The sequence below is a fragment of the Puntigrus tetrazona genome, unplaced genomic scaffold, assembly GCF_018831695.1.
Source record: "Puntigrus tetrazona isolate hp1 unplaced genomic scaffold, ASM1883169v1 S000000513, whole genome shotgun sequence".
NCBI classification, from domain to species: domain Eukaryota; kingdom Metazoa; phylum Chordata; class Actinopteri; order Cypriniformes; family Cyprinidae; genus Puntigrus; species Puntigrus tetrazona.
Window position 1 is genome coordinate 1,352,501 of NW_025048150.1, and position 15,448 is coordinate 1,367,948.

Genomic DNA, 15,448 nt, shown 5'->3' on the forward strand with positions numbered 1-15,448 from the left:
GCTTTTGCGACTCCTGAAAACATTATAAGAATTTATCGGTTTTATAACCGATTATCGGTTATTCTCAACATCTTTCTCGCCAGGAGAAAATTCAGCCGTGCATCGCGGAAATATATTATATTTGAACAGAGATTGGCATTGAACATTGGTTTTTTAACATGGTAAAATATTTCTCTATTTTTGGCCAGTTTAACGGCGTCTTTGCGAGCAGAAGAAATCAGGACAGTATGCACGAATCAAATCTACGCAGTACACGGCCATATTTTCTAGATAAGATCTGTTTTGGTTTTGAGTCCATTCCCCTCATTTTCGGAGTTTTTCTAGTATTTTCCGGCTTGTCTCAGAGTGAGGTGTGTTTTTGTGTGTTTTTGTGTGTAATGATGGGCTCAATTACTCGGAGTGTCTTCTCTGCACACTTAGTTTATTAGTTTTGGAGAGGTGTCCGGTCGGTGCTTCATCGGCGCTCAGGAGAGACAAGGACAGACCAGAGTCTTCATCAGCACGATGGAAACACGTTAAGAGACATTATTTGTGAGCATCATGCATTTCAGTGTGAAATATCATATTTCATATAATATGTCATACATCTGAATCTTAACTAGTGTCATTTAAATTTATTTATATAGTTCTCGTGATGTTATTTATTTATATATATATATATATATATTTTATATCATTTCATCTTTATATTTATTCATAAAAATATTTAATTTTAATTAACGATAATAAACACTAAAACCTATAACCTTATTTTTAACTAAAAATAAAATAAAATAAAATAAAATAAAATAAAATAAAATTAAATTAAATTAAATTAAATTAAATTAAAAAAACATTTTAGTTTAGGTATTAAGCCTAAACTAAAACTAAACAAAAATAAATAAATAAATAAAATACAAATGTATTTTGTACAAATGTCTCGAAAAATAGCTGAAATAAACAAAAAGTAAGTTAGATTCAAGCTAAATAACAAATAAATATAAAATTGTGTAAATGACAAAAACTACTAAAATGAAATCTAAAATGCTTTCAATAGCTTTAGTTTCAGTTAGCAATAATACGTCTCGGTCAAATCCTCTCGGTTCTAGATCACACATTTTCCATTTAGGTTGTAAATTGTGACTTTCCAAGAACGCCGCGCAGCCGTAATCTCGTAATGCGCTCCGGTGAATTCCCACAAGACCTCGACACCGATATGTTCTCCAGCAGTGTATTTCTCTGCTGTTTTAATATACCTGATGGGTTTAGATTAGACGTGCGCTGGTTTGTTGTGCGCGGGGCTGATTTTTGGGGTATTTTCAGGGCCGAATGAGATTACGTTCCTTGTTTTTTGGTAGCCAGGAATCTAATTTAGCGGCAATCCAATCTGAGATATCTGTGTTTAATTTGATTGAATCCCAGAGAGTCCCGTGCGTTCCTCCGGTAATGCAATCACAGATATCACAATTCTTATTTTCTGCTGCTCTCAAAGCAGGCTTTACGGGACGCATTCAAAGATGTTGACTAAATAGGTGCTTCATTAAGTCGCGGCATGTATTGTCCTTTCAACAAAGGCTTCTCCTGCGTTTGGTTCCGGCAGAAGTCCCATGTTCCCTGCGTTTGATCGCATCGGATTCAGTGACCTTTGACCTCCTCCGTTCATTACGAGCAGCCCAGCTGCACAGCAGAATACTACCAGATCACATCATTTGGTATTTTATCATTAGCATTTCATATACTGTGCAAAACACATAATGTCATGATGCACGTCTAAAAAAATAACGTTGCATCAGTATTTTTTCAATTCAAGGCCCATTTAGTTGCTATTATTATTATTATTATTATTATTATTATAGTTATTATAGTTATTATTATTATAGTTCTTATTATTATTATTATTATTATTATAGTTATTATTATTATAGTTATTATTATTATTATTATTATTATTATTATTATTATTATTATTATTATTATTATTATTATTATTATTATTGTTGTTGTTGTTATTATTATTATTGTTATTATTATTTATTTATTTAAAAACTAATATGTTATTAGTAAAAATAAAGACTAAATATAATAAAATATAAATATTACATGAACAAATTATTAATTTAATTTTTAATTACATTTAATTAATAGTTTAAGTTTTAATCTCGAAAATGTATAAAAATAAATTTAAATAAATAGAATTATTAGATGTATGTAGCAGTCAAAGCGCATTTTGTTGCAGCCATTATTTATTAAATTTATCAACAAATGATTGATAACACTTTATTTTAAGGCGTCTTTGTTGCAAATGTTGCTAATAACACTAAATTATGCATAATTGCATGCAAACTAAACCCTAATCCTGACCTTAACCATATAGTAAGTACATGTAGTTGATTAATATTATTCTGTACTTATTCTATAACAACCTTAAAAAAAACCTAAAAATGTTATTGAATAAAATAAAGCTGAAATAAAATATTATTAAAATAATACAATGAATATTTTACGTTTTAATGTTAAAAATGTATTAAAATAAATACAATTAAACAGAAATATTAAATGAAAATGTTAAACTTTTTTTCAAATTAATTTAAAAATAATAAAAAAAATGTATTAACAAAATAACAATAATAATAAAAATAAAAATAGTGTCCTGGTAAATAAGTACCACTAATACATTTAAGCTAATAAACATGGCAATAGCGTCACAAAATTATGCTAAAATGTAAACCAATATATAATTCAAAATGAACGTGTAAAGCTAATTCAAAGTAATACCGCTATATACAGGAAATGCTACTAAAATAACACTGCCTGGCAACTGCATAGCAACTCCCTGGAAACGGTTTGGAATGCCCAGGTGGGACCTTAGCAACAGCTCCGTGTGTTGTTTTGGTGAATCAGGCTGTGTGTGTGTGTGCAGTGTGTGTTTTGTCTCTTCCTCGTGTGACCTTTAGTGTTTGATTCTCCGTGTTAGCTAAAGGTCAGACGTGTTGTCGTGATTCTGCGCTCAGAAGGCCTGTAATGTCCAAATACTTCGGTGATGCTGTCAGAAACCCAGAAAGGCCGGATAATCGCGATGAGCTTCATGATTTATTAAAACCTCTTCTGATTTCTGGAGCGAACGCTGCTTCTCGTGGACTCTGTGTTCGACTGACCGGAGCGATCGGCCGAAGTCACATGATCTTCTGCGGTGATGCTCAATGTGCTCACGGTGAGAGAGCTTCGTCTCCGTCACTGAGAACACATTAACCTCATCACCGCGGAGCTTCTGACGCTCATTACACTCATATTCTACAAACTCTCCTTTTCTGTTTCGACGGGACCCAAAAAAATGGCCAAAAAGTGGTTTTGATTACATGCAAGTACATGCATGGCAAAATTCTGGTATCCGTATGATCCTGCATTATTTAAATAGCCCAAAAAAAAAAAAATAATAATAATAATAAAAAAAAAAAATAAATAAATAAATATATATATATATATATATATATATATACATAATTAAAATGTCTCTTTAACTATACATAATAAATAGAAAAAAAAAAATATATATATATATATATATATACACACACATATATATATATATATATATACATAATTAAAATGTCTTTAACTATACATAATAAATAAAAAAATAATAAAAAGAAATATATATATATATATATAATATTTTTTTATTATTTATTTATTTAATATATATATATATATATATATATATATATATATATATATATATATATATAATTAAATTATATATATATATATATATATATATATATATTAATAATTATATATAAATATATATATATATATATATATATATATATATATATATATATATATATATAATTACAATTTCTCTTTAATTTCAGTGGAAAACAAACAATTTTTATTCTACTTGAAAATTATATATATATTTTTTTTTTTTCTGAGCAAAAATTATTAGAGCATAAAACCATTGCAAATTAGAAACCAATGTTGGAGTTTCAGTTCTCGTATGGATATTTTAGTTTACTTTCATACACCAAACCGCATTAATTTCATAACAACTACGTTTCTGCGGCTACTTCTGTAGATATTATAATAGAAAATCAGACATTTTTTAATTGCATCTCAGCTGGAGGAGTACAAACCAAAAACGGGGCGAAACGATTGCTCCAAAACAACGCTGATTGCACATAAAATGCATATGAATATCAGTTCTGCACATAGAAATATAATATAATATAATATAATCTCGCATCATTTAAAGAAGCTTGAATAAAGAAGCTTGTTTTTCGGCACAAAGGTCTCTTTAATTTTAATTATTTTCCTGTCTTTATTAAAGTTTATTAAACATTATTGTAGCAGGTTTAAAAAGAAAATACTATTTAAAAAAAAAAAAAAAACTTTTTACATTTTTATGGTATGACATTTAGAAACCCACGACTTTACTTTTATATACCAAGCATCCCACATAATCTGAAAAATCACTACTTTTACAGGAATTGTCCTATTTCCAGCGGATCTCAGTGATTAGATCAGGTCACAAACAATGCTAAATGCATAAAAAAGGCATGCGATCATGTGTTTGACATCAGAATAAAATCTCTGGTTTCATGCTCTCAGCAGCCATTCACCCGAGCATTTAGAAACCGCTTTCGGCGCTTTTAGGGACATTTTTATTTACTGGATCCACTTCGTGTCTAATGTAAAATTTGGGCCCTGAAAGAAAAGCGCTCGAGAAGCGCTGCTTTCTGCGACTTACAATTATCAAAAGACTGATGCACTAATAATTACAATCAAAATTCAGCAGCTATTGTTCTGGCGAACTGTCTTTGCTAACTGTGTACTTACTTCAAACCTGTTGTTGAGATGCGAGTACACCGCAATTATGTGTAATTATGACTAGCTCATTATAATGCGCAGCAGGACCAGCGTAAGTCTTCGCTGTGGAAACGTCTCTAATCTCCACCGGAGCAGATGAAGTCTGTGCGTGCAGCTCGGTGCCGGACGTCGCCTGGACCGGCCAGAGCACCCTAGCAACCGCACACAAACACATCAGAACACCTTAGCAACCGCGCATCAATACTCTTAGTATGGAGGCAGGGTGGGGTTTTTACCAGAAAACACAAGTGGAAAAAAAAAATATATAATTTTTTTAAATTAATTGGTTCATTAATTGTTGTTTTTGTTGTATTTTCTCATTTCCGATAATCACCATTATTATTATCATTTAAATCATTTTTTAAATATTCTGAGCTATAACTGTTTTATTTTTAAATATATTAATTAGTATTTTTAAATATTATATATAATATACAGTTTTTCATTATTCATATATATTCTTAACTCTATAACGTGTTGTTTCTAAAAATATATAAATTATATAATTGCAATATAATTCTGTATATATATATATATATATATATATAATCTGTGTGTGTAATTACAGGAAGAAAACAACAGCACTTTACCCAAAAAGCTTGCCGTTGCTGTAAAAGCTTGAAATATTAACCCGAGGAGACTGAATGATTATACAAACAGTACAGTGCAGTTATATGTGTCTGTGTGTGTCTGTGTGTGTGTGTGTGTGTGTGTGTGTGTGTGTGTGTGTGTGTGTGTGTGTGTGTGTGTGTGTGTGTGTGTGTGTGTGTGTGTGTGTGTGTGTGTGTGTGTGTGTGTGTGTGTGTGTGTGTGTGTGTGTGTGTGTGTGTGTGTGTGTGTGTGTGTGTGTGTGTGTGTGTGTGTGTGTGTGAGTGTGTGTGTGTGTGTGTGTGTGTGTGTGTGTGTGTGTGTGTGTGTGTGTGTGTGTGTGTGTGTGTGTGTGTGTGTGTGTGTGTGTGTGTGTGTGTGTGTGTGTGTGTGTGTGTGTGTGTGTGTGTGTGTGTGTGTGTGTGTGTGTGTGCGTGTGTGTGTGTGTGTGTGTGTGTGTGTGTGTGTGTCTGTGTGTGTGTGTGTGTGTGAGGGACAGGCAGGTGCTTTTTGTTTATTAGTTGCAGAGAGAGAGAGAGAGAGCAGAGGAATATGTTTGAGTTGAATCTCAGCCCGTTCTTTCTGGAGTTGACAGAGCGGATTGTGCTGGAGTTGAGTGCATGAAAAGCAAGAGAAAAATGACAGAGTGTCTGATGATAACCAAAGTGCTGATCTTAGTCATTTTGTTGGCTTCGAGTCAAGTCTTTTGTTGAGGGAAAATTTGACTCTTCAGCAAGTGGAGTGCACTCGTTTTGATTTTGAAATGTCACAATCATTACGAAGAAGCGAGGTCTGCTCTGACATTTATTATTTATAATGCAAAAGCTGCGCAATAAGAACGACCTGATTGAAAACCCCGCAGGAAGGATTATGGATTTAATGATTTCGAATAACCAAAGTAAACATGAAACAAACTCTCTTTACCGGCACGTTTGAAGATGTTTAGAGGAAATAAATGCTAGACGTCGCTGTCGCGTGACATTACCGTAAGAGAGCGTGCTCTTTGAAGAACTGTATGGGAAGCGTGTTGATAAGCTTCTCGTGTTTACTGTAAATGTACAGTATGATCCTTTGGGCGACGAAATAAACATGGTTGAATGCCGATTTATCGATTCTGGGTTTCATACATCGCAAACGGCAATATAGAAATATCTATGCATTGATGTACGCGATAGATATTGTTGCGTAATATAGAAAATATATCTTAAAATGCATTTAAGTCGTCGGTGTTTGTTTTCATTTAAAGTACTAGAACAGCTAAAAATAGTTTATATAAATAGGCACAAAAAAACACAGCAAAATGATCGTTTAAAAAAATGTAATACCAAACACAAAATATAAACATTAAATAAATTAATTAAAATAAATATAAAATAAATAACTTAAACTATAACTTAAAAAAACTACAAATAGTGTGTGTGTATATATATATATATATGTAAATATATATAAATAAATAAATAAATAAATATATATATATATATATATATATATATATATATATATATATATATATATATATATATATATATATATATGTGTATATGTATATATAGTTATATTTAATTTTGTATTATATATTGCTTATATTGGAAATATAGTGACAATCTCTCATATATTCTTGCATACAGTAAAGTATATTAAAGAACAGAATTTGAGCTCGATTTTTGTGTGCCATAGATTTAAGTGTTATTATAATTTGTTATCCTTGTGTTTTTCAGTTATGGCATGGAAACCTGCAGCGAACGGAAAGCGGTTCCAGCCGTCCGTTTCTTGTAAACAGCAGAACATATTCTCATTACTGACGGTCAGGTTTTGGGGAGGATAAAACGAATATCCCTGTAAACGGCCCACCCGATGCCGTCGAACCGAAAGCAGCACACTTACAGGAATAGCTCACCCACAAAAACAGATTTCTGTCATCATTCGCTCACCCTGAAATCTCATGCCCGCAGATAAAGCATCCAGCTGAACAGAATATATGTGTGTATGCAAATGAGCTTGCTGCAAAGGATCAATTATGAGCAGCTGAGATGCGGAAAGCACTTTCATAATGCTTTTTTTGTACGCTTTCTGCTTGCATTGACCGCAGAAGGGCAGCGTGAACGTTCTACTAAATACCTCCTTTGGTGTTTCACAGGAGAAAGAAAGGCAGTGAGTGATTTTCCGACGTTGTCTTCTAAAACGTGTCAACGCCGGCTGCATCTCTGAAATAAAACGATCGTAGATGTGCGTGTGAGGCTGCGGTCAGGAGGCGCTCAGAAACACTGGATGCGAGGAAAGGGTTTAACGTGTTGCGACGTAAGTTTATAATAAGAGTGTATTCTTTTGTTCGTCGAGGTGGTTTGTGACGAGAGCTCAACTCGACGTGTTCAGCTCGAATAAGCCAGCCGTTCGCTGACACAGTAATCATTTTGACATTTAATAACACTTGTGTAACCTCCCTTATTTATTGGCCCTTGCTTATTATGGCAGAACGTACTCGCCGACATCTGTGTGTGTGTGTGTGTGTGTGTGTGTGTGTGTGTGTGCGCGTACTTCATTTACCGCAAAGAAGGTGACAATTGCCGTTTTTAGCGGTTTTCGTGAAATGCAATGTGTCAACCGCTTTGTTAATTGGCTAAGTGCGGGAGTAATTGGATGAGTCTCGGAAAAAACATGTCTAGGTCACATTTCACAAATTAAAAGAAAATCATTTAGCCTAAAAACGCTTTTTTTTTAACAAACAAATTGATTTTTTTTTTTTCTTGCATTGTGATTTTACTGTCTTGAACGGTTAAGCACATTTTTCCATGAAATGCTCATTGTTTATTTGTCTAATCCATTACTGTCATACACGTTTTAATGTATTGCACACATCTACCTGAATGTAATATAAAGCTTTTATGAAACTAGCATTAATTAAAAGCAGGATAATGCATGCGTAAAGTTTACATTTTAATGCAGGGACTGTGATGATAAATCATTAAAAAGTAGATTAAATTAACAAATAAATCAGTAATTAAATGAATCAATCAATCAATAAATAAATCGATAAACAAATTAATAATTGAAGGGATGAATGAACCAATGAATCAGTGAATGAATCAGTAAATGAATGAGCAAATAATAAAATGAATCAGTGGATGAATCAATGAATGAGCAAACAAATGAATAAGTGAATGAATGAATCAGTGAATGATGTATACATGAATGAATGAATCAGTAAATGAATTAATTAATAAATTAATGCGTAAATGATTGAGTGAACAAACAAATCAACAAGTGAATGAAGAATTTAAGGAATGAATGAATGAACAAACAAACAAATCAGTGAAGGAATGAATAAACGAACGAATGAATGAATGAATCAGTCAATGAATGAGCAAACAAATGAATAAGTGAATGAATGAATCAGTGAATTATGTATACATGAATGAATGAGTCAGTAAATGAATGAATGAATGAATGAATAAATAAATGAGTAAATAATTGAACAAACAAATTAACAAGTGAATGAAGGAATGACGAATTTAATGAATGAATGAACGAACAAATCAGTGAAGGAATGAATAAGGAATGAATGAATGAGTGAGTGAATGAATCAACAAACAACTGAATCAGTGAATGAATGAATCAATGAATGAATGATGTATACATGAATGAATAAATCATTAAATAAATCAATGAATGAATAAATAAATAAATGAGTGAATGATTAAGCAAAAAACTAATTAACAAGTGAATGAAGAAGTTAATAAATGAATGCAAACAAACAAACAAGTCAGTGAAGGGATGAATAAACAAATGAATGAATGAATAAATGAATCAACAAACTGTTGAATCAGTGAATGAATAAGCGAACAAATTAATAAGTGAATTAATCAGTGAATGATGTATATATGAATGAATCAGTAAATTAATGAATAAATGAGTGAATGATTGAGCGAACAAACAAATTAACAAGTAAATGAAGAAGTTAATTAATGAATGAACAAACAAACAAATAGATGAATGAATGATGAAGCAAATGAATCAACAAACAATTGAATCAGTGAATGAATAAGCAAACAAATGAATAAGAGAATGAATGAATGAATGAATGAACAAAGCAGTGAATGAATGAATGAATCAGTGAATGGTACACTGCCCTCCAAAAGTTTGGAAACGCCCTCCAAAAGTGAGCTTTTGGACAATATTGGCATGAATCTTTTTTCGTTTGATAATTGATTTGATAACACAAACTATGAAAACATATTTTACATATACAGCCTCCTGAAGGATCGCCCAGAGATGATTCACTTACAGTCCAGCTCCTCCTTTAATAACTAAGACAAATAAATACAAAATAAATGTCATATATTTATTTGCATTACAACCAAGCATGCAGTCAGAATAATTCCGTTCAAACTGTTTCCAAACAGGTTTCCACTTGGCCTCCTGCCATTCGTCTACAAACAGATAGTCCCGCCCCTAATCTCAGATCATTGGTTGATTCCGCGTCTGCCTGCTTTGGGTCCCGAACACAAACGGATCAAAGTTTAGAAACCGCCACAATGTTATATATTTTGAGGAACAAGTTAAATCAGCTTCTTTCTTGTGAATCTGCGGTGAAATAATGACCCGGACGCGTTCTTTTGTGAGGCTCGCTCAATTAAAGCCGTACGACGGTAATTGGTTTCTGGGGGTCGCCGGGTTGCAGCTTATCAGTGCTTCATAAATAAAACAAATCTTTGCACTAGCAAGGTTTTTTTGTCCCTGCTCTTTGTTGAACACAAGAGGATGCTGGGAAGGGAGGCACTACACATTCCAAAGCCGTGATGCAATGGAATCCCTGAGCCCGTTAACCCCTAAATATACACACACGCAGATACATAAAACATGCATGTGCATGCACATAAATGCGACGCATGAACGCCTGTGTTCTCTCTTTCTCTCTCTCTTACGAGCGTCCGCTCCGCATGCCTGTCGACTTCTCCATCTGTGGCTTTTATTAAACAAGTTCCCACCCCAGGACCCTCTCCAACACACTCACACTAACTGCATGTGGTACAATAAGCATGTTGACACGCACGCGGTCGTGGAGAGACAACAAGTGTCCCACTGCGATGACAATGACAGCTCACTCACACACACACACACTCGTTCTATATGCAACTGCGCGCATTAAAGATAGAAAAACAACGGCTTGTGTACAGAGAATGGGATAAACGAGTCGGTGTAGAAGCACGAATAAAGCAAAGCTCGCAGATGCATGCGACTTCACTCGAATAGAGCTAGGAAACGCGTAGAATTATTGCATGACAGATAGACTTGATGAGAGTCAATCAGAATGGTTTGCCAATCGCATGCTGTTTAAGTATTCTGCATATTTTATATTCCCCAAGCTTAAAGATTATAATGGAAATCCTGGCACTAAAAGACTGAGAATATAAATATGTAAATGAAATTAACTGACCTTAAACAAGAAATCTGTATTAGTATTGTAATCTCCGTAATCCGGTCACCTGCTAGAATCGTCTATTTATCTTTATCTGTCAGCTAAAAAGAAACTAAAAGGCTAAAAGGGAAATTGGGTAACGTTTTCCACAGCGTTTTACCAAAAGTTATCTGGAAACCATAGGCCTGAAAAAAATAGGCCTGTGCATTTTTAATGGAATATTTTTCTGAAACCATACTTGACTTCGCTTACGACTCAAAGTAACATTTGCAAAATAGTGAAGTGTGTAATGTTCCCCATCTATCTGCAAAATGATTGACAGGTGAAGAGCGCATATGATTGGCCGGCTTTCTGAGGCGGTCTCTATCGGTGCTGACGCGTCTCTCAGGACCGTTCGAGTGATACAGAGATTTGTTTTGCTACTTTAAAATGTCCAAATAATTTCTGAGGGCGTTGTTTTCGAAGCGGTCATCAATTGAACCTTATGTCCCGTCTCAAATCTTTCTCATCCGTCTCTCCTTCTTTTCCTTCCCGCTCCCATCGGCAGAGGTCGCCTGACGTTTCACATGGAGACCGAACCGCGCGCGCGCGCGCGCACACACACACACACACACACAAAGCATGAGATTTCTGTGTTCTGTATCTCTCAAAGTTACTCTACGCGCTGTTTTGTGGTGAAAATGTACTTTAAGAATACAGCGACAGCGCCTTATGAGCGTTTTTTTGGGGGTTCCGTGCATGTTGCCTTTTGTTAGGCTGCATTTCTGCGAATAAAAACCCGTCTACCGTAGAAGTATTTTGTTAAAAAATAAAACGTTCCCGAGCTCTGCTTGTAGTAAAACTACTTTTAAAACACGCCTGTGCGCGATATACTGACGGACGGCGTTATTTTGCGTTGAAGTGCGTTTTAAGCGCGTGAATAAAAGCGAAATATCCACCGAGCATCACCGCGCGCGTTTTCGTGCGGAGCAGAAGAACGAATCCCGTGAACGGATGTGAGGAGAGCGAGAAAAGAGGCTCAACCCCTTTCTCTTTCAGTCGTTCTGTTGCTTTTTGTTTGGGTTAACAATAGAGAGAGAGAGAGAGAGAGAGAGAGAGAGAGAGAGAGAGAGAGAGAGAGAGAGAGAGAGAGAGAGACGCGAGCGAACAGAAGCGCGAGCTGCTCTCCATGCCTTCAGTCTAGCGGAGCGGGCGATGGATGTGAGATTTTACCCTGCACCTCCTTCAAGCGTGGGCTCCTGTACATTACCCACCGACACCAGCCTCTCCTCTCTGGACTATTACCACTGCAACAAGGTAATTTACCCCACCGCGCGCTGACTTCTCCTTCTTCTTTACGCGGCAGTTCGGTTTCTCTCTCTCCCGCTCGGGGGAATAACCCGCCTCGTTCACTTCGGGGCCAGTTTCATCTGTTGCGGGACGGACGCGGTGGTGTTTAGTGTGGGCGAACGTGCTAGTTCTGAGCGGCGATGCGCGTGCACCTCCGGCGGAAAACAGTCCCAAACTTAGTTGGAACCGCGCGCTCGCCGCTCGTTAAATTCGGCGCTGCACCTGAGCGGAGCAGACCGAGCGAACCGGGCAAACTCCGGCGGCTCGCTTCCCGAGGGAAGATGGAGAGCTCCCCCCCGAGCGCTCGCTCCGGTCTCTCTCTCTCTCTATCTCTCCGGACGCGAATTAGCTGCGTAATTGCTTTGTTGATAGAACCGCGTCCCTCTGTGACGTAGTTGCAATTCCACGTGTTAGCGAACAATTAATTAGTTCTTAGGCGCGTTATTTATTCATCGGCCGGTCTCTCCGGTTGATGTGCGTGGCTTTCTGCTTTTGACTGAAATGAAACGAGACGGAGATCCAAAGCGGCGGACGGTGCGTTCAGCTTTTTCGGCAATGTCCAGAAAGGACGTATAAGTAGGCTGTATCTGAAACAGAATAGCGCGCATTGTGAGCAGCCTACTAACGGGTCAAGATAGTGTACACTAGGATCTGAGTATAAGTGTTTAACTAGCAGTTCGAGATCTTCACTTTCCATGCCGCGCGTTCACCCGCTTGGGCGTGATTAAGAGTCGTCCAATTCGAATTTGATCCGGTATTGCTCTTTGAGTCTGAACGCTTTGTGCGTGAAGCGGTTCTGTGGGCTACTTCAGTTCTGCCGTGCCGGTGTGTTTTCGGCTTAGTTTGCGTTTTATTTCACTGTGTCACTGGCAAGTTCACCTCAAAGTGTGCTGTCGCGGATCGCAAAGCTCGCATCGAACTGTCAACGTCGCATGTTGCTCACCGAAGATTGGCAATTCGTTAAAAAACCGAATCGGACGTGTTCCGTGTTCCGTGTTGTGTTCGTGAAAGCTGAACGGTAGTTAACCGGATATTAAACGACAACATATGAGCATGTCTACTTCACATTTCTGATAAACAGACAAAATATGATTCGTGCGTGTGCACGCTGTTACACGGGAACCAATCAGTTGCGAGGATTTTGGACTCTCAGGCCGCGGCCAATAACGTATGCTCGTTTTACCGCCAATATTTTTTTCGTTAAATGTGTGTTATTACTTATTATTGCGAACTTATTTTTATTTAACAATTTTTATAGGCCTATATAATTGATGCATGGATTCTGTCGGCTATATAACGGTAGAAACACTGGCTTTTAGCTTTAAGAGTAAGTGCATTATTTAATAACCCCTCTTTCTTTAGAAGCATTGCAAGTTTTTTTTTTTTTTTTTTTTTTTAGGGGCAGCCTGCGATAGAGCTTAAAATTCAGTCATCCTGACAGAGAGTAACTCATAATTTGCGGATGCGTGTTTATAGTAGGGTGTCACAGAGTTAAGCTTGTGGCTCCGAGCATATGGAAAAGATCAGCAGGCAAATGGAGAGCAGAGTAATCTAAGCCAACTCCATACGTTGAAAAATGATCCCGTGCAAGTGGACATTATGAAACTAAATTTTAGGGGGAAAGCCTGCTCTCCCCGCCACAATGGCCCTCTTTATGCGCCCCGGCTTTAATAATGCAATATTCTCCAGCATTCTTGAGAGGCCCCCGAATGAAGGTCGCGTATAGAGGTCTCGCATTAATATGTAACGTTTTAGACTTTGTGTGAAGTGGTTTACAGTGGTGCCACATGAACCGGAAATAGTTGTGAAAAACTAGGCCATCCATGATAAGCGACTATCGTTTCCTGCCGCTAACACACAAACATGCTACATGCTGCATTCCTGTGCCACGCACCAGCTTTTTCGTGCTTGCATTAAATGTAGCGAACGGTGGAACAATGCGCATACTGTGTGGTAAAGCAAAACGAGAAAATCTCACATTTTCCACTTTGTGTTTTTAGCAATGAGTATGCACTGCAAACTAATAACAATCTAAACGAAAAAAAAAATAGGCATTCATTTTATTTACGATTTTAGAAGACTGAATGCAGTCCCATCTGGATTTAAGTTTAAGTGTGTTAAAAGTTTTATCGTTAGGTTAGCAGCATTTCATATAACCGTATACTTTGAATTATGGCTTTTAAAGGCGCGCTTAGTATTTTTTTTCCTACTTTTTCCCATTGTACATCCAAGAAAATGCTAAAAATAGTGTTTGTGGGGATTTTTGTATATTTTTATGTTATGCACGAGACAAATGCTTGATCTCGCGTTTCAGTTTGCGAAAAAAATCTTGCATTCCTCACTAGGGGGCGACAGATTTCACCTGTATTGTTATTCGGGCTAACTAGCTTTATATTTACTCGCACCAAATTGCGCTCGCGTAAATAGAGAGTGTATTTTGACGAACTTATCTTTTGCGCGTAAAACGTTTACCATCGTTTGGCGCATTTCTGCCGGCCGCAATCCAGGAATCCACGCGATTGGGAATTTTCCGCCGGAGCGAAAGGCTCTTCCGCCGTCATTTTTCAACCAGCTCAGAGAGCTGCCTCTTGCAAACCGTTCATCAAGAAAGAACCGGCCTTTGAGGTTAATATCTGTTGATTTGCTCGCATTCTGTCGTCATGCATGGATACAGTTTGCAGGCGGTTGCACCTCGAAATAGGGAAGCAACTTTACAGCGATAACGACCAGGCAATCGATAATATATTAACCAGTGTCATCATTTGCCCTGCAACAAACCTGCCAGATCCATACTTCCAATGCAAACACGGCCTGCACCGCCGCTGCTAACTGCTACGTTAGTATTTGCTCAAGCGGCCATCGGTCCGATGGTGCAAAAGCCAGTTTTAAGAGCCTGTGCAAGATTTTGGGTCTTTTCTGCTGCCTTCATGCCGAAGTTTCAGTTGAGCTGTGACTCATTCTCACTTTGAGTATGCTGACTTTCTATCTCTCGTTTTCATGAGTGGGTGTATTGTTTGTTAAGCATACGCTCTGTGAATTCCTGCTCTAAAGGCCATCTCTTCATAAATGCATGTTTCACCCAGAGAATATTTGTCGAATGCATTATGACTTGTGCATCGCCCGGGGCTCATTCTCTGCGTTTAAAATTGAAGTTGGATAGGTTAAGAGAAGATGGACCACTTCCCCCTCTTCACCGGCGTTACTGTATTAATGCAGACAGAGATAGGCAGACCACAGTTAGCCGTGACTCATACGAATGTTAGA

The 15,448-nt window shown here is 36.8% G+C and overlaps 1 protein-coding gene across 7 annotated transcripts in view; it reads left to right on the forward strand.

Annotated features, from left to right (window-relative positions):
• The first annotated feature begins 11,937 nt into the window (after positions 1-11,937).
• tox2 (TOX high mobility group box family member 2) overlaps positions 11,938-15,448 on the forward strand; it is a 126,216-nt gene continuing 122,705 nt past the window's right edge. For 3 of the 7 annotated variants that reach the window (XM_043232177.1, XM_043232179.1, XM_043232180.1), the window contains exon 1: positions 11,938-12,151. In XM_043232177.1, the coding sequence (XP_043088112.1) occupies positions 12,050-12,151 (102 nt within the window). In that variant the 5' untranslated portion in view covers positions 11,938-12,049. The remainder of the gene's footprint in view (positions 12,152-15,448) is intronic. The other 4 variants (XM_043232182.1, XM_043232183.1, XM_043232176.1 and 1 more) reach the window with 3 other exon arrangements.